Source organism: Odontesthes bonariensis, chromosome 3, assembly GCF_027942865.1.
Source record: "Odontesthes bonariensis isolate fOdoBon6 chromosome 3, fOdoBon6.hap1, whole genome shotgun sequence".
Taxonomy (NCBI): domain Eukaryota; kingdom Metazoa; phylum Chordata; class Actinopteri; order Atheriniformes; family Atherinopsidae; genus Odontesthes; species Odontesthes bonariensis.
Genome location: NC_134508.1, coordinates 39,064,692 through 39,091,214, shown reverse-complemented (window position 1 = coordinate 39,091,214; position 26,523 = coordinate 39,064,692). Strand labels below are relative to the sequence as shown.

Sequence of the window (26,523 nt, the reverse complement as noted above, 5' to 3'; positions counted from 1 at the left end):
ACCTTTTCACTGTACATATGTATGGATTGATATCCTTTGCCAGATGCTGTAATGAATAAGTACAGAAGTTATTTTTCTTTGTTTTTTTAATGCAGTCAGTAAAGAACAGACAAACAAACTTTACTGACATGTTATAATTAATCTGTTCATGTCTATCAAACAGTCAATTCAATCATAAAAAAAAAAAAACACTTGAAATTGATTTTGGACTCAGCGCTATGTTAGTTGTCCCATAGTACTGTACTGTAATACAACTCAATAGTTTTACTGTAGACATGTGTTTACATTCATGCTATGGTCTTTGAAAGAAATAAGAGATGCATCAGACAAAACAAACATTGCACCATGTTATTACATCAAATGATTATCTTGTTTCACTGTTTCTACATGCAGAATCACATATTCCAGATCTTCATCTAAGCAACCCAGATAAGAATAATATAAAAATAGTTTACAATAAAACACACTTTCTGAAAAAAAAAAACTAAAAGGACGAAACGATTCCTTATAACTTTAAATATAACAGCTGTGTTCAAAAGCTTTTACATAAAAAAAGATTTATTTACAGACAGTAAAATGATGACAGAGGTCTCACCTGCTGAGTGACTGAGAGACTAAACAGCCTCCAGCACCAGCCTGCAGGCTCATTTATAAATAAGCTGAGATTGTTTTCGTGGATGCTTTATTATGTATTGATCAGGCTGTTTCTAAGGATAGGTTGAGGGTTGTGATGTCACAAGTCATGTCATGGTTTACTATAATGAGCACATGGAACATTTTAATTTTAACTTGTTAGATTTGAACTGAGATTATCAAGAACACAAAAGGATGTTGATTTATTGGGTAAATTTTGATATCCTTCATAGCAGTCAGAAAATGATTTATTGGTCAATGTCAATGAGATGATAACATTTTATACTATAGCAACTCTGCATTGAAAGGGTCATAACTGACCTAATGACACTAAACCGACATAAACATTCATTAAGTGACAGAGTCCTGCATGAGCTGTGTTGGATGTTTGTTCTGCTTACTGTGGCAGCTTCAGATAGGTATGTGCACTGACTGCAGCACAGAGTTTAGTGTTTTCTTTGTTCCCTTGTGAAAAAAGATGCTTTTGCATTAATTACTTAAAACAAAAGGTATAGCTTTGATATTACTTGAAGTCACATTCATAAAATATTAGTCTTTTTGCAACTTATCAGGCTGCAGTTTCTGTACACATTGTTTTATATTAGATTGATATTTATTTAATTTGCATTCACAATCAAATGGACTTTGCAACAGTCTTGTAATTTAATTCAAACTAGCTGTCTTTCCTGACAGGGACCACTTTCTTCACTGTTTCCCTGCACCTGTAGCTCAGAAGGTACATCCTTAGGTATTTCCTGAACTTTCTGTCTCTGACACCATAGATGATTGGGCTCAGGAACCGAGGCAGAATGTAGACGATCAGGTAGTTTGCATATCTGATCTCTAGAATTCGGCCTGGAAAGATAATGCGCAGAACGATCTCCACACTGGGTGAGATGTAGGAGAGCATGCACATGGCCAGCTGGGCACCATGGAGGAGGATGGTGTTCCTGGCTTTCTGAGCTGATGCCTTCTCTGTTGAGAGGGCCCTGGCTGCAAACAGGATCTTTAAGTAAGTAAAGACCAGAGTAAGAAAGACACAGGAGAAATAGATTATATCAAAAGCTTGCCTTTTGTATGCCAGGATCGGTTCTTTGAACACATTCTGGCGCAAGCAGAACACGGACTCTTGAAAGAAGCTTGGGGACTCGGTGGTCAGCGTCACAAACAGATCTGTTATATCTGGAGCCACACAAATAAACCAAATCAACCCGATGACCATATAAGTCCTCCTCACGGTGCAGATTTCATTGTACCGTAAAGGTTCACAAATGGCAATGTAGCGCTCAATGGCCATGCTGGCCAAGTTGACCGGTGTGTTTCTGGTGGTGAAGACTGCCACCAGGATAAAGAAGCAGCAGAAAGCAACGTTTATCTTGTAGAAGATGTAGCTGAGGACAAAAAGTGTGATGGTGACAGTCAGCTGGATGGCGTCATTAATCACCATGTGGATGAAGAGAATGTAACGAGGGTCTTCGTAGAAGATCTGGAGGAAGAGGGAAGTGAAATTATCAGTGATGCATGAAGAAAACAGTTGGCATGGCATCAGTGATCACCCCAAAAATAAATCATTTACAGTCTTTTCAGCTCACCTTCTTATCAACATGTGCTGTGTGATTGCCTTTTTCCATTTAATCAGACTTATTTAATTGAAAAAGGTGCAGATAACGTGGTAAATTCAAATGTCTGGATGAACTGATCAAACAATTAGTGATAAATTAATTGTTAGTATTTTACCGATGCTGATTACTGATTTAAATGCTCCACATTTTCTGTACTTTTTTGCAATATTTAAAATTTTGTGTCCATCAATGAAAATATTAACACGAAATCCAAATATTTTGAAAGTTTTTAATCGTATTGGATTTTTTTCTCTGTATTTTTATGATTTAACTCCTGTATCTACTGAATAATACATATTATTATGTTAAAGCACGCTTATTCAGACAGTAAAGTATTAAAAATGTCCATTTACCGAATCTCACATTAAACACTTTAAATTGCCTTAACGCTGTTAATCAACACTCAAATACGTTGCAAACATTTTCAGTTTTGAACGATATTAAAATAGAAATATAAAAAAATTGAAAAAGGAAATCTTTAGCTTTTTAAGAAGCTCTGTAAATACCTGATGTTTGAAAAAGGTGGCAGCCAAGCTGCTGTTGGTGTAAGTGAGGATGAGCCAGATCAGAACCACAATCAGGTTCTTCACAAAAGCTGTGGTGTAAGTATCTCTTAACTTGACAGAAGTAGACAAAAGAAAAGGTAAATTACATTCACATGGTTACTTATCTTAGTTCCCCCACATTGTTTAATTAGTCATGCTGCTAAAGTAAATAAGGGGGAAGGTTTTACTTTTCTACAAACATCTGACAGATATAATGTCAATGTGTCTCAAACTTCTGTGTTAAAGGGAAAGTTCCTTTTTTTTAAAACCTGGACCTTATTTCTAGCTGTATATACGTTCATTTACTCATTGATAACATTTTTGTGAGTCCTTTGGACGCTATTTAGATCATTCAAGAGCTGCATATATATCCGCGTATAAGCCAATGCAGCCTCGAAATGAGGCACAAAACTCGTTCATTTCACCAATACTTTAGTATGAATCGCCGGTACTTTTGCCCTGTACTGTATTGGCAATAGTACTGGCAACTGCATCAGCTGCGGCAGTATTTGAAGTGGACAGTGTTTTTTGACAAGTAAAAATAATTTGGCATGAGGAGATTACAGAGATGATTTAAACTAAGCGTTTTCCCTTCAGACAACAACCCCCTGTTTCTTTCTCATCTCCCGTCTTGCCATTTTTATTAAAGGTCGGGAAAATATCATGATTTGGGTTAAAACAAATGTTTCACAAAAGGTGAGATAATACAAATACATCTGTTTTTCAAAAGTATATTTTCCTTGCAAACTTATATTTGTTGACACATGACCTTGTTGAACTTAAAAAACTAGCACTAACAGAAAAAAAGAGGAGCAAAGTCAAAGAAAAAACTAAAATATCTAAAGTTTTAGACCATTTTAAACAAAAGAAAAGTGAAAATACTGTGAAGTTTGTACATCGTGAAAACAAAGTAGCACAATAGCAGGAAGTTAATTATTCAGCAAGTGTCAGGATCTGGATTTTAAAGGGGCACTAGGTAGCATTTTCACCTAAAATGATAGCCTTCAGGAGTTTACCAAAGGTTAAACAAGTCAATGGTAAGCGAATGAAGCCTGTCTCGCTCCCAACAGGGGTCTGTATGCTGAAAATCCCATATGTAACTTCGGCAGGAGCGACCCGCTTCTGAAGTGTCGTGATGCGCGAGAAGAGTCGTTTGTGTTTACGGCACTTAGCCAGGTCCTTTTTGCTAGTTGTAGTTGTAGCTATGTGTTCGCTTGCGTTGAAGAGCCAACACCAAGCGTTTCATATTCTGCCTTTCACAGACTGAATATGACACGTTCGATGTTGCCACTTCACATCTTTGTGAAATTTCTCCAAGCGTGATCTTGTTCATCTACCATAGTGATCTGCGTTTTAGATCGTGAAGAGACAGGTGATGATGGTGCTCTAATTCCTCCTGAGTTCGAGACGTAGCCTAGCTTCAGAAATACACGGACTGACCTGATTAGAATAAGAATAGCGTTTTGATCCGAACAAGAATTGTTATCTACACATGAAAATGGATTCATTTGTTCGGATTATGATTGTAATCGGAATAGTGTAGAGCTAGTCTGCGTTTATTGCGGCGTGTATGTTGGTAGTGCCTGTGCACATCTGTCTAAGATGTAACTTTTGTAAGTGTCTGCTAATACAAAGGAAGCACTCCACGAATACACCATGATGAGGGAAGAATCCCATTCAAGATCAGCAACAGTCCATCCATACATCCATCATCTTCCGCTTGTCTGGGGATCGGGTCGCTGGGACAGCAGCCTGAGCAGAAAAACCCAGACGTCCCTGTCCCCGGCCACTTCCTCCAGCAACAGGATTATAGCATATTATCTTGAGTTCTCTCTTCAGAAAATATCTGATTATAGTATCTTACGTGGGCAGTCTACACTTGTGAATCAGATGACCTAACTGCACTGACTAAATAACACAACGGCAGCATTGTGAATTTCCTTTCATCGTAGTAGGCTTCTCTAAGGTCGTCATTGAAAAAACCCATTGCTCCACCTACTGTCCTGGCGGTGAATCGCCACGCAGCACAAGCAACCGTCGACAAAGCAAAATGAAGCATAAACGTCTTGAGCCATTAAAGGATAAGACCGTTTTTTTGACATTGGGCCCTTGATTTCACATTATAACATGATGTTCTACTCACCCCTGCTTGTTGTTGGTCATTTGGAGCTGTTCCGAAGATATTCGAGAGGCGTCTGGCTGCTCTCTTGAGATATTCGGCCATGAAACGGTTTCCTATGGGCAAGCTTATACAGGCACAAACTATGCTGTTTATAATTTATTAATTACTCTACACTAGCACTGATAACGTGGAGGTGCGTCGCTTACTTAAAAAAATCCGGGTTACTGTAATTTTGAATTTTTGTCGTAAAGTGGGTGTTACTGACGTCATCGTCGTGCTACTACCACAGACAGCCCACAGACCTGCTGCCTATTTATTCATTCGGCTAAAATTCAAAATTAGTAACCCGGATTTTTTTAAGTAAGCGACGCACCTCCACGTTATCAGTGCTAGTGTACAGTAATTAATAAATTATAAACAGCATAGTTTGTGCCTGTATAAACTTGCCCATAGGAAACCGTTTCATGGCCAAATATCTCAAGAGAGCAGCCAGACGCCTCGCGAATATCTTCGGAACAGCTCCAAATGACCAACAACAAGCAGGGGTGAGTAGAACATCATGTTATAATGTGAAATCAAGGGCCCAATGTCAAAAAACCGGTCTTATCCTTTAACACAAGATGCAAGCGCAAGGGCAGTTAAAAGAGGTATAAATTAAGCTTATGGTGATTTTAAAATAGAAATGAGATGCATGATTAGTGATTAAGTTGCATGAAAATACACAATGTGAGAGCAAAGCTAAGACACTGCTAACAATTATAATAAATTAGTTCTATTATCAATGTAAATATTCATAGAACATGCTCATATACACACATATTGTGGGCTGCTATTCTTTCTGAAAATACAAAGGGGTTTTATATATGTATATAAACATAGTACTTTTAACATATGTATGCAGTTTAACAGGTAAATTTGTTGCATTTTCTGTGGAGGAAAGGAATGTGTGGTCTATTTTAACAGACCTGTCTTTTTATTGCTTTTGAGTGTTAAATATAATTTGATATGCAGACACATTCAGTAATTTTCTTGCTTAAAGGGCTCATGTTAAATTCCTGTTACAGACTTAATAAGTGGAGTTCACAATCAAATAATGGTAAATACATTGTGTTTATATTAGGAATGAAATAACAATTGAATAAAAAAAGAGTTACAGTATTACTTTTTTAGTGATATAAAGATTAATTTCATGGCGTTTGATTGCTGACCTGATAAGGAAAAGTCATGTTGCTTCTGAGGCCCACTGACCAGCTCATACTTCACCAAGACCTGAAAATACAAACAAACAATGAAGGTGTGGATGAATTGCTCTTATATTGATGAACATAATCAGTTTAATAAATCTATCTGAACACATTCAATAATTAGTCTTTTGAAATATACAATGTTTGACATTGGTTGGACTTTAGTTTGGCCTCACTAATAAATAAAAATAATATTTGTTTATTCTTTACTCCTGAAAATGATCAAATTCTCAGTCAACTATATGCTCAAGTGTTAATTTATCCCTACTTTATCAGTACAGTAAACAAAATCTTAAACAATCTCGTTAAACTGAAAAACTACAAATAGTATTAAAACAAAGTTTCAGCTTCAATGTTGCATAAACACAAATGCACCAAGAGTCCTTTGCTATCACTTTGCAGTGCAAGCAGTATTCTTCACAGTACAGCATGACATTGTAAAGTATTAAACTGATCATATCTGAATTTAAATGTAATTTTAATAGTTGATTTCCTGCCTCTCCACTCTGCTTACATACCTGACTTCAGGTCAGATGCACACAGCAGAGCGCTGCAGAGCCTTTAAGACTACTGTTCATCACTGTGGGGAAAACATGACGAGGATAATTACGATGGGGAAGATGGCTTCTGTTTATAATGAAGAAGGCTCTTTTCCACTTTTTCCTTATTACCCATAGATATGTCTGGCATAAATGATGATAAATGATTTCTAACTTTTCTGACAATTTCCATACAAACTTACAAGGGATTAAATAATGAAATGTTCTTGATTAGCCAATATTACAAGCTCCATTTCAAGAAATGTTGGAAAGTTTCTAAAATGCAAGTAAACTTAAATCAGAATTTCATCATTGGTTTAAAACTTGGGCTGCATGGTGGTGTGGTGGGTAGCACCATCACCTCACAGCAAGAAGGTTCCAGGTTCAACTCCCAGCTGGGGCCTTTCTGTGTGGAGTTTGCATTTTCTCCCCATGTATGTGTGGGTTCTCTCTGGGTACTCTGGCTTCTTCCCACTGTCCAAAAACATGCATGTTAGGTTAATTGGTGTCTCTAAAATTGTCCTTAGGAGTGAGTGTGAGTGTGTATGGTTGTTTGTCTCGTTTGTCTCTCTGTGGCCCTGTGATGGACTGGTGGCCTGTCCAGGGTGTACCCTGCCTTTTGCCCGATGACCACTGGGATTGGCTCCAGCCCCCCGTGACCTGAGTGACGGATTCAGCGGGTATAGAAAATGGATGCGTTTAAATCTTTTCAAAGCGTTCACTAACCAACTTGAGTGTATTTGGAAAATATTCACAAATGTAAAATTTAATGTTGTGTTCGATCAGTCTTCATTTTAATCACATGTTTTTGCATTTGGGAACAGAGGAAGGATATCCTTTTCAGAGGATATCTGTGTCCATTCTTGCTGAGTACAAGAGTTCAGCTGCTCAGCAGTCTGTGGGTCTCCATGATATTTCATACATTTTCAACAGGAGATCAAGCTGGACTTCAGGCAGGCCAGTAAAACACACACATTTTTGTCTAAATTAGAATCCAAGTCATTGTAATACAATCATAATCCATATGAAGTCATACATGCCATCTACGCCAATGCACACCTAGACTTAGACTTTCACTTTTTCTTCAAAGTTAAAAAATCTGTTAAAACATGGAGAAACTTGGATGTTCCATTCGAAAAAAAAGATACTGTTTGTATTTGCTTCAGATTGTAGGCTGTACAGAAAGCTGTCTCACCCAGAAGTAGAAGTAGGTTGTCTTGACATCCATAAGAGGGCGTTCTAGTATCAACTTGCTTAATGCATGCCCGATAACGTCACAGCTAATAATGTTATGCTTGCATTGTTGCTACAAAAATGGATACAAACATGCTGCTCCTCCGTGTGAAATTCTAAATAAAAAAATTCAGACGTGATTAAAGTGCACATTTCACACTTTAATTTGTAATAATTTTCATATATTTCAGTTCAATCATGTAGAATTTACAACACTATTTTTTATCTATAGTCCCCCTCATTTCTTATAATGACATCAAAGAAATATCTTTAGCTTGCACCCACATGGCTGTGTGTTGCTGCGCTGAAGAGGCACAGGCGTGCACAGAGAGTGCAAGATGGAGGAGATTCTATATTTGTATCGAGGCCGGCTCTACGCAGGAGCAAGAGGGGGCATTGCCCCCTCAAATCAAAATTTTTGGAAGTTGAGAAAGCACATTTTAATGTAACCCCAAAATCAATATATTACAAGTTGACAAAAGTAACTGCAGTTGTAGACAAATTTGCCGAAAAAGGGACCAGATACAGCTCCCTCTCATCTCTCTGTCCCTCCACTGTGTATCTTTACAGGCTGCGCAGCACACACACTCCCAGGCCCGAAATGGCTAATCGGGAGGACTGGGACAATTCCCAGTGGGCTGGTCTGATGTTGGGACCACAAGGACTGGTGTTCTCTTTTTTTTTTTTGGGCAGGTGTTCAGTCAGTGGGTTGATTACGTATGCTGCTTCCACTGGCCGCTCTCGTTTTTTTGCAGACACACCCTGACGTATGAACAAAGCCAGCTTACTTATTTTCCACTCCAGCTTTAAGCAGCTCACAAAGAGAAAGTTAATGCTTCGGTTTTTCAGAGATTTTAAGTGAAGTGTAGTGCTGCTCCTGCCTGCACTAACAGTAGTAGCAATGATGCTGCTGCTAGTACATCAGAGACAGCAGCTAGCTTAACTACACCTTTACCATCTGTACCCATAGACATATAAATAATAATATAATTTATAATTATAATGTCTATGACTGCACCTCCCCCAACAAGTGCTTCCCCAAAGCTGCCTGCTCAGCTACCCAGTGACTTCAAATGGCAATGCACCATCTCTGCCAATACTGGGTAGCTAAGAAACAAGCCGAAAAAAAAAGAAAGAAAATAAATATAAAATTTTCTCTCTTTCTGTTGTGTTTTATAAATTAGTTTGAGAAGGGATTTTTTATTATTATTTATAAGACTACCCTTCAGTTTTGTCAATACTGACTATAGTGTGTAAAGGGTTATTCTAGGATTCTCGAATTTATTTGAGAATAAGGCCATCCAGTTAAGATAAAGGTTATATTGTTGGTTGTTAAAATCTGGATGAAAGATATTTTATTTTTTATTTTAGGTAGAGACCTGACAAAGTGCAATCCACTTCTCCAGGTTGGGGTTGGACACATAGCTAACAACCTAATTCCATGAAGAAAACACTGTTACTATAAGCACAGAAAAAAAAAGTGCTGGAGCCTCATGTTTACGCATGATGCCCCCTTCACATTTCTGACTGCCCCCTCATATATGCCTGCTTAGAACCGGCCCTGGTTTGTATGAATTTATTCGTACTGTCAGAAAAAGATGTTATAAGAACATGCTATTGGCTGCCGAACCATTTTATTCCTAATGAAGTGGAGAAAGTCAGATAAGACCTGGAATCTCTAACTAGAAGAAGTCACTCAACACCCAGTCCACCAAAACCTTTTGCATCTTTTCATGTTTTGTTATTGGCTTTATTTATTTGTGCTTAAACTATTGGTGTAGTTTGAAGATGTCATATTTATATTTGGGTTTCCAGAATGTGTTCTTAAATAGAAACTGCAGTTTCGGAGTTTTCCTGATGATTCAGGTGTCAACATCTTTCAGATGGCTGCTTCTTCCATCTTTACAAAGCAGGTAGGCTCTCACATGTTTCCTGAAAGTTTGGTCACGCAGTCCATAGACGATGGGACTAACAAACCTGGGCAGGATCTGGATGATGACATAGGAAACAAAGCGTATGCCCACATAGCTATTTGGCCAAATGTAGAGCAGAGTTGGTTCTAATATGGGTCGCACATAATTAAGCATACATAACAGCAGCTGAAAACCATGAAGAAGAATAGTGTTTCGGGCTTTTTTGTTGTCTGGATTTGCTTCTTTGGCAGCAAAGAGAATTCTAAAATATGTGTAAAGGAGTGTGAGCCAGTCAATGACAAGAAAAACATAATAGGAGATATCCCGCTTATTTCGGCTGTATTCGTTTCTGAACACAAACTCTCTGGAACATGGCACTCTGGAGTGGAAGTACTGCAGAGGTTCTGTAGCCAGAAGAAGGAACAGGTCTGGTAGAATAGAGAATCCACTTGCAACCCAAATCAGACTAATCAGAATGTAGGTTTTCTTGACTGTACAGATCTGCCCATGACGGAGGGGTATGCAGATGGCGATGTAGCACTCGATTGCCATGCCAGCCAAATTTAGTGGTGTGTTGAGGGTGGCAATGATAGTAATGATTAGGATGATCAGGCAGAACGACACAGGGAAAGTGTGTTGTGCGTATCTGATGACAAAGAGAAGAGTTGATAGGGCCAGCTGGATGGTGTCATTTATCACCAGGTGGATGAACAGAATGTAACGGGGGTTCGAAGTAAAGATCTGTTGGATAAAAATAGTGGAGGAGAGGAAAGTCATTCAAAAATATGAAAGAATATATTTCAATTGATACTTCTACAATTACTACATTAAGATAGTTTCTTTCAAGCTGTTTCTGTAAAGAGCAAAAAAGGCAGACATTGCAACACCTTGCGTCTAAAGCAAACTGCATTCAGCTAAAAACCGATTCGCAGCAACTGTCAACATGTAAACAACTGAAAATATCTGATGAACTTGTTAAAAAATCTACTGGTATAAGTAAAATAAGCATTAATTTAAAGACATGTTTTACTTGTAATCTAATGGTGCGCAGCACTAGAAAAAAACTGAGAATTTGCAGGACAAAACAAGTGTTTATTTAAGTCCTTTTCAATTTCTTCTATAACCTGCTGTTAGATTTGAATAAGGGCAGGATGCATAACTGACTCATTTCCAACTCTTATCTGCTTTTTTGGAACATTGGTTTATTATTATTATAATTATTAATAATTTATGGAAATATTTATTTTTCTGTCATATTCTTTAGTACTTGGACAATAGCACATTTTTTGTAACTTTAACTCTGTCTGCCTCAACAATGGATTTTAAATCATATAGGTTATTCAAGTGTAAGCTTTATTTCTAGGTGGCTAACAATAATAATGAATTAAAGAGCCCTTTTATGATAATTTACATGTTCAAAATGTTATTTTTTGGGACTACTATAACAAGTCTATAAAGTTTAAATGTAAGAAAATAAAGGGTATACTATTTACCTCATTCTAAAGTACTAATACCCTGGTACTAAAAAGTATTCATATACAAACATTATTAGCCGCTTTCGGACAGACCGTTCTAAGAAAGTAGTTATCAGAACTACCCTCCTCGAATTTCGTTCTGATAACTATCCTTCCCCTGCGGAACTGTTTCAGTCTGCATTCGCACATGAGTCGGGACCTGATAGGGACTGATGCGCCGCGCGCAGCCGTCTGCTTCAGTGACATGTTAGCCGTTAGCCGTTTAGCGCTACATTCAAACACAAAACAAAACGGTAAAAGTAAGGAGAGTAGAAAAAACACCACCAAGAAGCTAATATGGAGAGCGGGGAGGCCACTGTGTTTATGGTCTGCATGATGGTGATATTAATCATGGACAATCACATCAGGCGTCTAATATCGAGGCTGGAAAAGCTCACAGAGAGAGTCAGGAGATACTTTTTCATTTCATGAAGGAAGAAAGGAGAGCAGAGCAGAGCCCTGCAGACAAATGAGACCAGTGTAAGTTTAACTTATTAAACACGCGCCTGTTCTGTCTGTGTTGTATGAGTAAACATTTCAGCCGTGATAGCATGACATGGGGCGTAGCTACCAACCACCACACACCTCCGTTAGGTTCGTTCTATAAGAACTATGAAAAGACCCGACCTCGGAGAAGGAGCTAAATAGTTATAGGAACTAAGGGAGATAGCCCCGAGTTCCTGTATGTCCGAACACGGGAGAAAACGGCCCCGCGGATTAAAAGGTTATTAGAACTGCCAAAGGTTCCTACAGTCCGAAAGCGGCTATTATTGCTCCTCTTTGCACAGGCCAAGTCTGCTCTGATTGCTAAACTTCCTCCTATGAAAACAAGACAACCTTCTGGATCAACATACACCCTTTGAGGACTGCAAACTGCCAACAAGTCCTCACAGCTCAATCCCTTTGAACTATGTACAGCTCCAAAAAAAAAAATAAGACACTCCAGCTGTCGTTGCACTGAAAAAGAAGTAATGTTTTTATGAATTATGGCCAAACAAGTGTAAATTTAATTCAAATTCATAGGCTGGAGCCCACCAGCTGTCATTGGGCATAAGGCAGGGTGCACCCTGGACATATTGCCAGTCCAGTCAAGAGCAGCACATTCTTCTTCGAGTCAGCAAATGCTGCTAAACTGATGATTTTATACTGTAGAGATGGATAATGACCCAAATACACAACAGAGGTCGAAAACTGAGGACAGATTTCAGGACGTCAGTGGTATTGATATCAAAGTATCAAGTATCAAAAGAAATCGTTATATTTCTAATTATTAGTTTTTAAGTTTTGAAAATGGAGAAATTGTAAAATAGGACTTTCATTCCTAAACCTTTAATGAATCGATACTTCAGCGACATCTTGGCTGATTGATTTTGAATCCATTGTTGTTGTAAGCAGAGACAGAATTACTGAAAGCGATTCTTTGAACAAATACACGTACATGTGGATCTGACCTTTTTTCAAAACTTGTTTAAAACTCTGTCTGTGAGAGAAAGATTTCAGGGCATAGATTTTTTTTCATCTCAGAATCCACCTTCTTTTAACCCTTTATAACATGTTTCAGTTCTACTTCTACTTATATTTACAGTATTAACAAGTCTTGTTTACATGTTTTGTAACATTTATTATCATCGCTCATTTTGAACAAACAAACTCAATAAGCCTTATTTTCCTGAACATTTACAATATGTTACTGTCCACATCTCACATTCTGTATTAAAACATCAAAAATAAAGAATAAAAATTGCATTCACAATAAAAACCATTGAGTTCAGTTCAATATTGAGCAGTGAAGGTGTGTGAGTGTGAATGTGTTCAGAAGTTCAGCATTTTTTAGCGAGTGAGATGACTGACACTGCAAGGAGTCAACAAGAGAGGTGTATGCTGGATTGTATCCACTTAAGTTCACTCTTATGGAGTCATTTAAATGTTCATCAGTCAGTCTCGTTCTGAGCTTTGATTTCAGGACATTCATGTCAGAAAAAGCTGACTCACAGAGGTATGCAGACCCAAACAAAGCAGACATTTTCAGAGCTGCTTGGTGAAGATTTTCATAATCATATGGCTCTACCAAGCTCCGGAAATGCTGTGAATGCTGCTGAGACTTTAACTGCACATTGTTTGGAAGGTTTATAACCTCCATTTCCATTTCCTCAGGATCGACACAGAAAAGTTCAGCCATCTGTCCTGAAATCTCACTTATGTCCACATTCATGAAAGGGTTGGCCATAAATGTCACACAGGGCTCAAGTTTCTCAAAGTCACTGAATCTGTCAGCAAACTCCTGTCCAAGGCTTGATAAGAGGTCACAATACTTGGACACATTTAAAACGCTGGCTGCACCTGTGTGACTGTCCAGCATCTTTGAGATAGAGGGGAAGTGCTGAAATCTTCTGCTTTTCACTTGCTGAATGTACAATGACAGTTTTGCACTGAACGCCTTGACAGCACTGATCATGTCACATATATTTTTACCTTTGCCTTGTAACTGTAGGTTCAGGTGGTTAATTTTCTCATTTACATATGTCAGCCAACTCGAAAGACTGTTCGCTGGGCGCAGCCATTGTTTACCTCTCACTGAAACGTAGCACCTCTGTCGTCACTAGGTAGCCCGGCCTCCGACCCCGCTCCTCACGATTTGATTGGCCCGATTAAGTTTCAATTTTCAGCCTCGCAAAACGACCACAAGTGACTACACAGCCCGGGAGCAAATTCAATTTGCGGTCGCTAAGGGCGTCTAGATTTCTAGGCTACCTTCTCACATCACCACTGACTGGCAAATAACTATTGGGAGTGTTGGAAGGACACTGTGAATTTTGATTGGACACAAATTTAAGTAGATTTGCCGAGAGAACAATCAAGTTTTCAAATTAATGTATGATTCATTGGCCCTTTGGCGAGCTACTTGGAAAGGGGCGGTGAGCTACTGGTAGCTCGCGAGCGACGCGTTGGAGACCCATGATATAGATGAATGTGTCACGCCCATGGGATTTTCCCCATGTTTTTAGTTTTATGTTTTATCACACTGCATGAAAAGTGGGATTTTCGTCAGTATGTGGCAGTGTAGATTGTCGTGAAATTTCAGGTTTACGGCGGTTTACGGCAATTTGCAGGCAATGCAGAAAACTGCCGTGAATTTGCCGGAAGTTGACGTAGGCCTGGCTTGGCAGTCATCCCCCTATTACCCCCCTGCTCCTAATTCTAGGGGAGGCTATACAAATGCAAATCAGGGTTGCAGGTGAGATTTTTCTAAAAGGTAAAATCTCTGGTACAAATAGATCAGGCTAAGTATAGCCTAATTATAGACTCTTACATTTTAGCTTGAATTGATTTATTTAATGAAAGTATGCTAGATTAACTACTGTGTATGTCATTAGCAATGGCAAATGTTATGTAAAAAAAGATACACAAAATCAGAATCAGAATTAGCTTTTTTGGCCAGGTTGGCGTGAACAAGCAAGGAATTTGACTCTGGTTAATCTTTGCTCTCAAAGTACAATACTCAACAATAACACAAAAAAGAATAAAAAATACAGAACAGTAAGAATAGAATTAAGGCTACACATAAGAATAAGACGCTATGGGTGGGAATGCAATTGCCTGGAGGGGGAGTGCAGCTGGGAATGTCTGCTTTCTTGTTGTCCCTGTCATCCTAGAGCTCAACCACTGTGCATAGTGGCATGACTACAGTGACCTTTTCTTTGGTCTTACTTAAATGCACAGTGGATGTATTACCATCCACAATATTAATGAATGCTTTTGGATTTTCTCTCCCAAACTCCATTTTTGAAATAGCGCCTTCTGTGGTCATAAAACTATGAATGAGAGAGTTCATAGTTGCAATGTTGTCGTGGAAATTCTGTCTTAACTCCCTTTTAAGATTTTGCTTACCTTCCTATTACATCTGATGAGAAGTGAAATAGAGACTTTCAATGTTTCTGCCGGCCGGCCGGGGAATCAAAAGCATTTATACAAGAGGAAGGGGCTTTGTTCTTTCAGGTGTGTATTTCTTCAACTGTCTCCTTGCCACACCCCTTGGGGAAAATCTCGCACTTTGGGGAGATGCAGAATCCGGAGACAATGGTCATTTAAATGAATATTGTCTATGTGTTAATCAAGAGACGAATGGTCTGCAGATATTGGATTTACAACAAGGTGTCATCTAAGAGACAAAAGGTTAGCAGACATCAAATTTACCATAACACTCCCCTCTTGTGATTAAATTAATCATTTGATAGAAAACAACCCTAAAAATAAAATGAAAACTAAAAAGAATTTAAAACAAATGAAATAATGTAAAAACTGAAGGAAAACAATTTTGAAATAGAATTTTAAAAAGATAAAAATTAGAAATCATCAACCACTTTCTTTCAATTGAGTAGAACTAATCACTAACAGAAAACAAAACAACCTTAAAGAAAAATGGTGTAGTTTGTTGAAACACGTCTAGTTGGCGTTTATTGAGTTGATTCCTTGCGTCGTCCTCTCTGGCGTCTGTGCGTCTTTGCACCGTTCGTTCCTGATGTCATCCATCTTCCTCGGCGTCTGTGCGTCCTTGCACCATTTGTCCTCGTGTTGTTCATCCTCTGCGTGTGTTCCTCCTTGTCGTTCCGGTTGGCAGCTTGGCTCCTCCGTTGGCTGAGGGATCTTCTTTCAGTGGTTGGCATGAACCCGTGTCGTTCTCTGTAATCTTCACAGCGGTATGCGTCATCAGAAGGCCCTGGAATGGATCTCGTTACCATTTGAAATGCCGGTGCTTCCTTCTCAGGCCCTCCACCATCACCCAGTCGTCAGGCTGGAAGTCATGGCGTGATGTGGAAGCTGATGTTGATTTTACCTGCTGACACAGAGAGACAGAATAAGTTTTTGCAATATTGTAACATTTTTCCTTGTGTGAGTGGAATGGAGTGGCCTGGTTACAGACTCAGTGTGTAAAAGAATTGCAAAGGGTCTCATGTGAATGTTAGATGTTTTCCTTATTCTAATATGCATAAGGACAATAGGCTTTTGTCCATGGCTGTCCTGTTTCCTCACAACACTACGCTAACTTTATTTTAGAGTGTCATTTTCTGGCAGGGTGTTATAAACAATGTTGTTTGAGGTTAATAGCAAGAAATGTATTAATTTGGGTTATTGCAGAATTGACAAAGTGAGCTGGGAATAATCTCTGTTAGCAGAGCCTCTTTTGGTATTGTGCTGGGAATACTTCAATTCAGTTCGACCACATGTCGATCTATTACTAAGCAATTATTAAATCTATCATCAGGTGTTCAAATGGTTTGTCTGTGGTGGGTGAGTGGGTGTGATCGTTTTGTTTTACCTGTTATGCGTTGCACAAACCATTCATGATTGACGAAACTTGAAGAAAATCTGAAAATCCTTTAGTGAAAACAGTGTTGGGTTATGGCATTATTCCCCCCTTTTGACACATGGTTCAACCCATGTGTCAGTTATGCAAAGTGAGGAAAGAAATGTTTAGGCAGGAAAGATTTATCGTCAGGTCCACACCACACAGCTTCCTTTAGTGTGGCACTGCACCTTTCCTGTGGTGTGGCGAAGGGCTGTGTTGCTGTAAGAAAGTTGGGAAAGGTAACAGGAATTGATACAAATCAGTGGCAGTGTGTTGGAATGTCGCTCTGTTTGCAGCCAGCGGCATCCTCGCCTGCATTTCCTGAAATTTTTGTCATGATGGAAAAAAAATGTCATCAGATTATCTAAAAGCATTATGTTGTATTGTAGCCATCATGCTGTGAAGAGCTGGGAAGTCTTTTGTTCAAGTGAAATTCTGGACACAGCACGGGACCAGGAGAGTTACATCAGAATAGACCTGCAAAGTGGGATGCAAATCTTTAGGTCATCAGCATATTGTAACGAAGTAGTGTCTGGAGAGAAAACAAAGGATGCAAGACTGTCTGAGCGCTTCATTGGCTTTCACAGTATTCTTGAAACAGACGTGTGAATTTATGGCCTTGTGTGCTGTTTGCAGCCCCTGAACAACACGCCTCCTGCTGTCTTAAGAGACTCAAAGAATCGATGACTTCTTGTTTAACTGAATTACAAAGTTTAAAGTCTGATTTTGGAGTGATGACAACATTTTCACAAACTTTGAAGAACATCATACTTACCGACAGTCCACAGTGACTTGGAGACCTCCTGTAAGGCTGTTTGAGTACAGTGTTTTCTTTGGACAAACAACAAAAGTTTTTTAGAAGTGCTTTTAGTTACCAGCTGGATTTTCCTTTGGGTGTGCACAAAGATATCACTTTTTCATTTTTTTTTCTTTCTTTCTTTCTTGTACCACTGCAGTGTAGGTGAGAAAAATGAACGAGATTGATAAGATTTTCTTGCTAATCGGCTGCACGCTTACATGATTTCATAACGGGGCTTAAATCTTCCCAACTATCTGATGTGTGTTTTTCTAGTGGAATGTGTGGGCCTGAATGAGACTTGTGGTGGCTACAAGCTAAGTGCCACCGAGAGGCTTTCGTGGGAGTTCAATGGCTGACGCGCAAACACTTGTCTCTTCTTTGATGTCCTTTATTAGTTGTTAAAAGCTCAAATAAAAAAGTTAAAACGCCTATCTAAAACCGCCACCGTGCAGTGCGCAGCCGGTGAGAGTTAAAGTGCTATAGTGCGTAAAGAGAGCAATGTTTCCATCTAGTGATGCGGTCAACAAAAATTGTGCTCTCCCATGCCTGCCCCTCTCCCAGCCAGTAAACAGGTGCACAGGTGCACAGGTGCCTAAATACAAAACAAATTGATACGCTACCCTCACGTGACACACCGCAGTGAACGTCAAAATAAAGCTATTACAAAAAACACATGACAAGGCATATGGCCGCTACAAGACTACTAGAGCACATTTATGTTGTGTCCAATAAATGTGTTTCAATGCGAGTTTATCAAACCTCTCCTTTAACCATCCTTCCTCATATGATTCACCAGGTGGCACATAAGGAATGCATTCCAGGTCCTCTGGTGTCTTAAAGTCGTTTGCTTCTCTTGGCTGAAACAAAACTCAGAAGCATGTTAAAGTTTGCAATTTCCGTTGGTTAGCAAAAGTCATGTTCAGGGTGTGGTAGACGAGGTGTGTGAAGGAGTTGGTGCGTTGAGATTAGAATGCAGCCGCCATTGGTTTCAACTCCTTCGCATGTAAATGGAATCGGTATCTGTGTATATCTCTCACCTCGTATCTCTGCCTCTGTCCTCCACCTTTGTAAACAATCTCTTTGAATTTTGTTCTGTCTTATTATTTCCCGTTCCCTTTTCTTCAGTTTTTCTTTTAACTTTGATATGTCTTTTAAACTAAAGGACCCCCTATTGGGAACCCAAACATTTTGATATTTTAACCTTATTCCCTCACATTTCTTTCTCATAACGTCAACAAGTGGCCCTCCCCGGAGGCCGCGCTCCCTCAACGGGGACCCTTGCTTCCCAACCCAACTAGGAAGCGTCTTACGACTGATTATTCTCCTGCTTCGTTCTTCTTAAGTTCCCAAGCAGTAAAAAACTACATTACAAACACATTCACTCCGGCTTCGTTTTCTTAAGTTCACAAGCAGCAAAAAACTACATTAGACAAACATTTACAACATTTAACGTCCCTCTGCTTCGTTTTCTTAAGTTCACAAGCAGCAAAAAACTACATTAGACAAACATTTACAACATTTAACGTCCCTCTGCTTCGTTTTCTTAAGTTCACAAGCAGCAAAAAACTTTGCCACCTGCTAAGATCATGAGAAATGGAAATGCTAAAACCCAAATTTGAAATAATAATTTAGAAGTCAATATTTCAGTACTCACCAGATGGTTTTTCGCTGAATTATGTCCGTGGGATTTCAGCGGCAACGATTCAGGACAAATACACGATTAGCCCTCTCGTCTTAAAAACTAAACAGACGTTCGGAGGCTGAATGATATAATCCAGGACGGCCAATCGCTTCCCGTGTCTTGCCCCGAACGATTGCGCGTGAATCCTCCCGAGACAACGCCAAAACTGTCGTGGAAATTCTGTCTTCACTCCCGATTAAGATTTTGCTTACCTTCCTATTACATCTGATGAGAAGTGAAATAGAGACTTTCAATGTTTCTGCCAGCCGGCCGGCCACGTGTTTATTTTCTTCTGCAAAAGAGGTCAGTCCTCACCAGTCAGCGTTCATGGTGAGAAAAGACCCAGAACAAGGGGAATCAAAAGCATTTATACAAGAGGAAGGGGCTTTGTTCTTTCAGGTGTGTATTTCTTCTTCTGTCTCCTTGCCACACCTCCTGGGGGAAAGTCTCGCACTTTGGGGAGATGCAGAATCCGGAGACAATGGTCATTTAAATGATTATTGTCTATGTGTTAATCAAGAGACGAATGGTCTGCAGATATTGGATTTACAACAAGGTGTCATCTAAGAGACAAAAGGTTAGCAGACATCAAATTTACCATAACAATGTTCACAGAAGCACCGAGGTCTTTCCTTCCGTCTTGGGACTTCCATCTTTCAACAAACAAGAGTTTCACAGGCACACCTTTTTTTATATCATAAGCCCCTTTCACACTGACGAATAACCCGCGTTTAATTCGCAAATTTAGCGTGTCCGCTGAATACCCGGGCTGGAGTGTCAACTCGACTCGCCTTTCGACCCGCGTCGGACCCTAGTCTTTTTGCCAAGCCAAGTTTGGTGTGAAAGCAATTGACGGGGGTCGGACGTGGGCGTGACGTGAGGAGTTTAAAAGACAGAATGGACAGCTGATTCAGAACAACAGCGACAGGTGAGGACAAGTTTTACTCTGTTTTAGCCTACATCAAGTTGGAGACATTTTTTAATATGGCCAACTGGGGAGACAAGGAGGTCCGCGAGCTCCTCAGCTTCCGAGCAGAGGACGTTATTTACCGCCACATTTCGGGGACGGTGAAAGATGGACCGCTGCTGGAAGGGCTGGCGAGAAAGATGGGAGAGCGCCTCCTGACTCTCTCTGTGAGCTTTTCCAGCCTCTAGACGCCTGATGTCATTGTCCATGATTAATATCACCCTCATGCAGACCATAAACACGGTGGCCTCCCCGGTCTCCATATTAGCTTCTTGGTGGTGTTTTTTCTACTGTCCTTACTTTTACCGTTTTGTTTTGTGTTTGAATGTAGCGCTAAACGGCTAACGGCTAACACGTCACTGAAGCAGACGGATGCGCGCGGCGCATCAGTCCCTATCAGGTCCCGACTCATGTGCGAATGCAGACTGAAACAGTTCCGCTGGGGAAGGATAGTTATCAGAACGAAATTCGAGGAGGGTAGTTCTGATAACTACTTTCTTAGAACGGTCTGTCCGAAAGCGGCTATTGCTCGGCGCGGGTCGAAGGTGCAATTTGGACCCGCTAAAAGCTCTTGCATGGTTGCCGTGTCTGCTAGCGCGAGCGGTGTTGATGACGTCACGATTTCGTGCCCACCATGTATAGTGGCGCAAGCAGCGCAAGTCGATGCACCAGTAGTTGCAATTTTCTCCGTCACAGAGGTGGCGCTGCTACGTGAAGGTTACCGCTACCCTACAACCACGAAAGTGGAGAAGAAAACAATGCTGCTGTCAAGAGCAAGAATACTGTAATTAATGATACTGCTGCAGTATTCGGATCATTTTAATTTTTTAATTCAGTTAATAGAGGTGAAGGTTTGAAGCCCCCGGCATCAACAGAGTCTCTGCCCTCTTCTTTGCCTTCATGTATCTGTCCCGTAACTGCTTCCACATATTCTTACAGAACTATCCCTCTTTCCCCAAAGTTCTGCCAATCTCTGTCAGTGTTGTGCGTGAACGAGTTCAAAAGAACGCGTTCATTGAACACGCTCTTTTTTTCGTGAACGTTGAACTGAACGCAACACATTTTTTAATAAAGAGCTTGAACGTGAATTAGTTCACATTATGTGTCATGAACGGTAGTCATCACTATAAATTAACGTTGGAATTTGTTTTCCAATGAAAACTGAGTGACATCTGTTTTCTCTTTTGAAACGCAACGAGAGAAAGTTCCTCCCTCCTGTATTCTCGCTGGTGCCGCTTAAATCATGTATCACCAGACAGAAATGGTTTTGACATTGTGAGCGCAATGCATTGCGGGCAACGTAGTGTCCGGCTGAGAATAGTTGAATAGCATACTGGCTTCCGCATGACGTTACCCGTGATGAATTGCAGCAGAGCGGGGTAGGCATAGCAACGCCGCGTAGCAGGCAACGACGAGAGCGCGGAGGGCTGGAGGAGCAAGAGAGAGAGAGAGAGAGAGAGAGAGAGAGAGAGAGAGAGAGAGAGTGACAGACCAATGACGAGAGTGAGAGAAAGCGCTGCAGTTTTAAAAAAAAAGGCTGTGGAAGTGATGGCACGGAGACAGACACCGATTCTCCTTATGAACATTTAAAACAATTTTACACTCTTGCAAACCAAAACCCCGACGGCATTTCATATTATATATTCTTTTTTTAATTAAATGCTGGTAGATTTCATTGCACTAAGTATAGAACTGGTCTACCTTGTCTGTACTGCTGCAAGTTTCATCACCTGGTAAGAAACCCACAATTGCAGTGTCATGAGCAAATGTCTACAATGAGCAGTTTCAAAGAGTGTATAGTGATTTCTAGCTCGTAGTGTGAAAAAAGTATTTATTTGAATATCTCACGAAAAAAGTAAAATGAACTGAACTTTGAACTAGTTCAGAATTAAAATTGTGAACTTTGAATGTGAACTGTTCACTTTGAGCATGTATGAACTGAACTTGAACTAGTTCAGAAAAGCTGTGAACTGGCACATCACTGATCTCTGTGCACCAGTTTTGGGAGTTTACGTTCTCCCTGTGCTGTTTCACTGCAGTTTCGTACAGCTGCCTGTACAAACGCACCTCCTGTCTGAGCCGGTCTCACATCGGTCCATCTGGTTCGTTGTTCTCGGCGCAGCCAAGTTACAAAAATCGACTGGTGAACGACAACGCGCAGCGCCGTCTTTTCAAGGCAAGCGCCAGGCCTGAAACGTCATTTTGATGTCACGGTCCGTCACCGCCGTGACAGACGCGGCAACCATGCTAACGCCTTAAGGTAGCGGGTTGCAGTGTGAAAGGGGCTATAGACGCGAGCCAGAGCGAGCCTTCCGTATAACAATAACTTTGCATGTGATTGGAGGAGCCCGACGAGCCTTCTACTCCTCATCACGTGAGAGGTCATGGCCACGGCTACGTGCATGACTAGCACACAAACATTATCGTACCTAGCTAGCTCTCAGACCTTCATCCCCAGTTTCTGTGGTTTTGCTGCCGTGGCTGGACGGCGTCTCGCATTTAGCTCTCCCGCCTCAACTCCTCTGGTTGAACGCGACCAACTTCCAGCCAGACCGACCACAAGAAACTGTTGGTTGCCTATTATAGACCAAGCTAAAAGTAGCCTAGTAGCCTTGCAAAAGAACAACAGAAGCAGTGTAAGTTTCTTTATTAAAGTGTATTTTTTTTGTCTTGTAATTTACAGGAAGCCGTACGCCGACTTCACAACTCGGAGACCAATACTAGGCGCTGCGATCCGGAGCAAGGGTAAGATTTAAATAATATGCTTTCATTCTTCTGTATAAGGAAATGGACACGTTAATAGTTACCGATCTTAACTGTATAATTTGTTTTCACAGGCTAAACTCTCCTCACAACGAGGCCGTCACCTCTTTTTTGTCCAGATTTACACCATGCTGATAATGACGAAATTGTGTGTAAGTAACTTCTTTTTTTTTTTACTGATTCTCCTTCCTTGCTTGATGTTACAGTGACTTACGTTTGATTTTTATTAATTCCACTCTCATTTAAATTTTTTTCCAGCCGCCTGTAAGACGTACTTTGAAAGCATACGCTGGAGTTTCCAATATAACCAGCCAGGACTTGTAGGGCTGGCGGAAGCTACGAAGATTTCAGCTCGGAGTAGGTCGAGAAGAAAGAGGGTAAGACTTTTTTGTTGACTATTTTTCAGATGCATTGATAGATGTGTTGTGTCCATACGGAGTGCATAGCACAGTGCTGATTGCCTTTATTTATTTGTTTTTTACAGCTATTGGAAGCGAGACAGAGTTTGCTAGTAGCGGCCGAGGAGGAACTCTGGAAGTCCGCTACAGTAGACCTAGGGCCTCATGTACAAAGCGTGCGTACGCACAAAATAGTGGCGGACGCACCTTTTCACGTCAACGATCAGATGTATCAAGAACGAAAAGACCGTGGAAATGTGCGGTGCCTCACGGCAGCTTCAGGGCTGGCGTACGCACGTTTCTGCAGCTGTTGATTCTTTGGCGACACCTAAGGTGATGTTGGGAAACTGTTATAATAAATAAATGTGAAAACAATTAGTTCTCAGACAGTGATGTGTACATTTGAGATAGATGAACAATTAATGCTGATAAACAATTAATACACCCATGTGTCTCCATTTACAGGAGTGGATATAAAAGCAGTGCAAAGTGGTGCAATGCATACCATTAAAAACAATGGCTGCTTTAAAAGTATTAGAAGACTTTGCAAATGGTGCAATTCGAAGAGAGCGTGTGTTCACTACAACAGAGAGGATTAGTTGGCATATGATGGCGACTGATTACTCATTAGCCGTTTTGAGGGAAATCCTCCTAGAACTGTGCGCAGAGCTGCGACCGGCGTTGGAGCGCAACACAGCGAGGAGCCATGCGCTGCCTGTGCCCACAGTTGATGTGCACACTGGGGTTCCAACCGGAGCATTCCAGGGGCAGGTGGCCAACCGATTGGGACTGTGCCAGTCTACCCTGAGCCGAGCCATGAACAGACAGAATTATCCGCAGCCACGTATATCAAATTCCCAACAGGCCAACATTAAAGTGACCATCCGGGATTTTGGACACAGGACCTCATTTCCAAGTCAGCCAGGGTGTAAGAAATGTGTCCAGAACGTTTTTTTTTGCATTCCATGCAGTCCTTGTGAAATCCCATATCCCTGTTGCTAAGCTAACGAAAGTGAACGGCTATGCTCTAGCCTGTCCCAAAAACAGTCTTATCCAGTTTAAACAACATTCAAAACAAAACCGTTATTTTGCCAGGCTCCAAATGTTAATGTTTTTCTTCATATAATGAGGTTTGAAATAAAATCGACCTAGCACTGCCTGAATTTTAGAATGTTGAGGGACTATTTTCTCAGGGTCAGCGGAATTTTACCTTGCTGTCTTCAGTTGTGATGTAACCACACTGTCATCAACAGGTGAGGCGCAAGAGACGTCGCTTAGCAAGGCTAGTTCTACAACTTGCTTTCGGATCGAATAGTTGATTAAAAAACAGCGACATCGCAACATGGTACATCAATGTGCATATATAAACTGCAACAATAAAGCCCACAGAAGGGTACCGGCAAGTTTTCACTATTTTCCGGTAAAAGATGTGGAAAGAGCCAAACTCTTGGCTGCAGGACTAGACATCAACACGCCGATGGAGACGCTACGTACCCGGGTGATCTGCAGTGATCATTTCAGTCCTGACGACTTCACAAAGTCCTTCTCGAAGTTCGCAAACATAACTCTAAAAGTGTCTGCGGTGCCAACCGCCTTCCTAGGTGTACAAGAAGCAACGGTACCAACAGTCTCCGAGGAACAGGTTTGTTGCTGTACATACTTTCTGCTTCTATGATGGTAGCCCAGTGGGTCAGTGATAATGACTTCGCTTACGTTAGCCAAAACTTAGGCAACCTACAGTTCCACTTTTCGTAATTGCATGCTGTGATGCTTTACTGTTGTTTTGTGTAATTGCTGTAACAAAGGGCATTAGAAATTATTTGCTAAACCGTATTCCCATGTAATTAGCTACTCGTAACGCTATGTGATCTGGGTTGACATTGTGAAACATGTCGCTCGTACATGGAATGTTTTTTAGACGAGGTGGAATTGGTGGATGTTTTTAGAAGAGATGAGTGCATTGTTCTGTTCGCCAACACCAAGTTCTTCAATGCTCTGTACATTCACGGGTCATCTAGTAACGACCAAACTATTACATATGTTTCGAAGATACGGCAGGGATTGACAGTTCTTTGGACAGTAGACAAAGTCAGACAGAAAGCATTGGCTTTGGCGGGAAGTAGGGATCAGTAAGGGTGGGTTGATTTTCAGTCCAGCTTCCTAACCAATACACCATGGCTTTCCTTTTGACAGACAAAGTCTCTCTGTGATCTTATTTTATTTGTGCATTCATGTCAGCTTTCAATATCATTCATTTAAAAATGTTATTATCTGAAAAGTTCGCACAGGGGATGGATGCTGCAGTACAGTCCACACCAAAAAAGTACCCCTCTGGACCATCATCCTCCATGGACACAGCCAGGTGTTCTGGTGGGCTGGAGTTTTTCCAAACTTCCCCGGAGAAGCCATTGCCGCGTCCAACGAAGCAGCGCTCGTCATCTGGCCTCTATTATGCTTTTCCTCCTCTCAGATCAACTAGGTATTTGGTTGATTTTTATGATTAATTCATTCATAAGTTTGTGATCTGAGACAACATGTCAACTTCATTTCTGTTTATTTTACAGGAGCTCCATGGCGTAGTGGCAGGCCAGGCAACAGATGTTCAACTGCCAACACCACAAGTAAGGCATTGAGCTCAAAGAAAGACTACTAAAAGTTTGAAATTGATGATCGTACACTGGTGACAATGTTGCTACACTGTTGCACTCATCACCTTATAAATCATCTCCCATTTCAATGTTATCTCGTACCCTTCTGTACATACTTTTTGGTCTGCTATTTCAAGTTAGCTCTGCTGAATGATTTAGCACTAGTAAAAAGATAATGACACTGCCACTGTAAGTATGGATATTAATGTGGATAAAATGACAATGCAGTGCCTTTGACACAGGTTTTTATATAGTTCATATGCACTCTATTCAGGCTCACTGTTTATAAGCTTGTTTTTCATTGCACTTTTGTAACACTTGATATTTGTTTATTATTTTGTTTTCAAAGAAGGAAACAACACTGGAAAGCCATGGCAACCCACAGGACCAGAACATGGCTTCATTTGAGGGCTCTATCCACCCAATTGACAGCAGTTACGCCCCAATTACCAGCACGTCAAGCTCCCCTACCTCAGGCAGTGATAAAGCAGAAACAGCGGTACCCTCTTCTCCAGCAGCCAACAACTGGTCACAGAAGAAATGGATTGTCAACGA

At 40.6% G+C, this 26,523-nt stretch overlaps 2 protein-coding genes and 1 long non-coding RNA gene across 3 annotated transcripts; 1 reads left to right on the top strand and 2 right to left on the bottom strand.

Annotated features, from left to right (window-relative positions):
- Positions 1-1,306: 1,306 nt before the first annotated feature.
- Positions 1,307-2,887, bottom strand: LOC142377020 (odorant receptor 131-2-like). The gene is made up of 2 exons (XM_075460731.1): positions 2,762-2,887; positions 1,307-2,119 (listed from the first exon to the last, which is right to left on the bottom strand). Exon 2 carries the CDS (start codon positions 2,078-2,080, stop codon positions 1,307-1,309), a length of 774 nt encoding a protein of 257 aa, XP_075316846.1. The 5' UTR covers positions 2,081-2,119; positions 2,762-2,887.
- Positions 2,888-9,800: 6,913 nt separating this feature from the next.
- LOC142377019 (odorant receptor 131-2-like) lies at positions 9,801-10,628 on the bottom strand. The gene has a single exon (XM_075460730.1). It carries the CDS (start codon positions 10,626-10,628, stop codon positions 9,801-9,803), a length of 828 nt encoding a protein of 275 aa, XP_075316845.1.
- Positions 10,629-22,841: 12,213 nt separating this feature from the next.
- On the top strand, positions 22,842-23,247 carry LOC142377932 (uncharacterized). The gene is made up of 3 exons (XR_012769568.1): positions 22,842-22,904; positions 22,997-23,074; positions 23,181-23,247. It is a non-coding gene; the product is annotated as an uncharacterized LOC142377932 (long non-coding RNA).
- The last annotated feature ends 3,276 nt before the right edge of the window (positions 23,248-26,523 follow it).

What these genes read in the sequence shown, in the direction of transcription:
- LOC142377020 (XM_075460731.1), bottom strand. Translation starts at nt 2,080, where the DNA reads ATGGTGATTAATGACGCCATCCAGCTGACTGTCACCATCACACTTTTT.
- LOC142377019 (XM_075460730.1), bottom strand. Translation starts at nt 10,628, where the DNA reads ATGACTTTCCTCTCCTCCACTATTTTTATCCAACAGATCTTTACTTCG.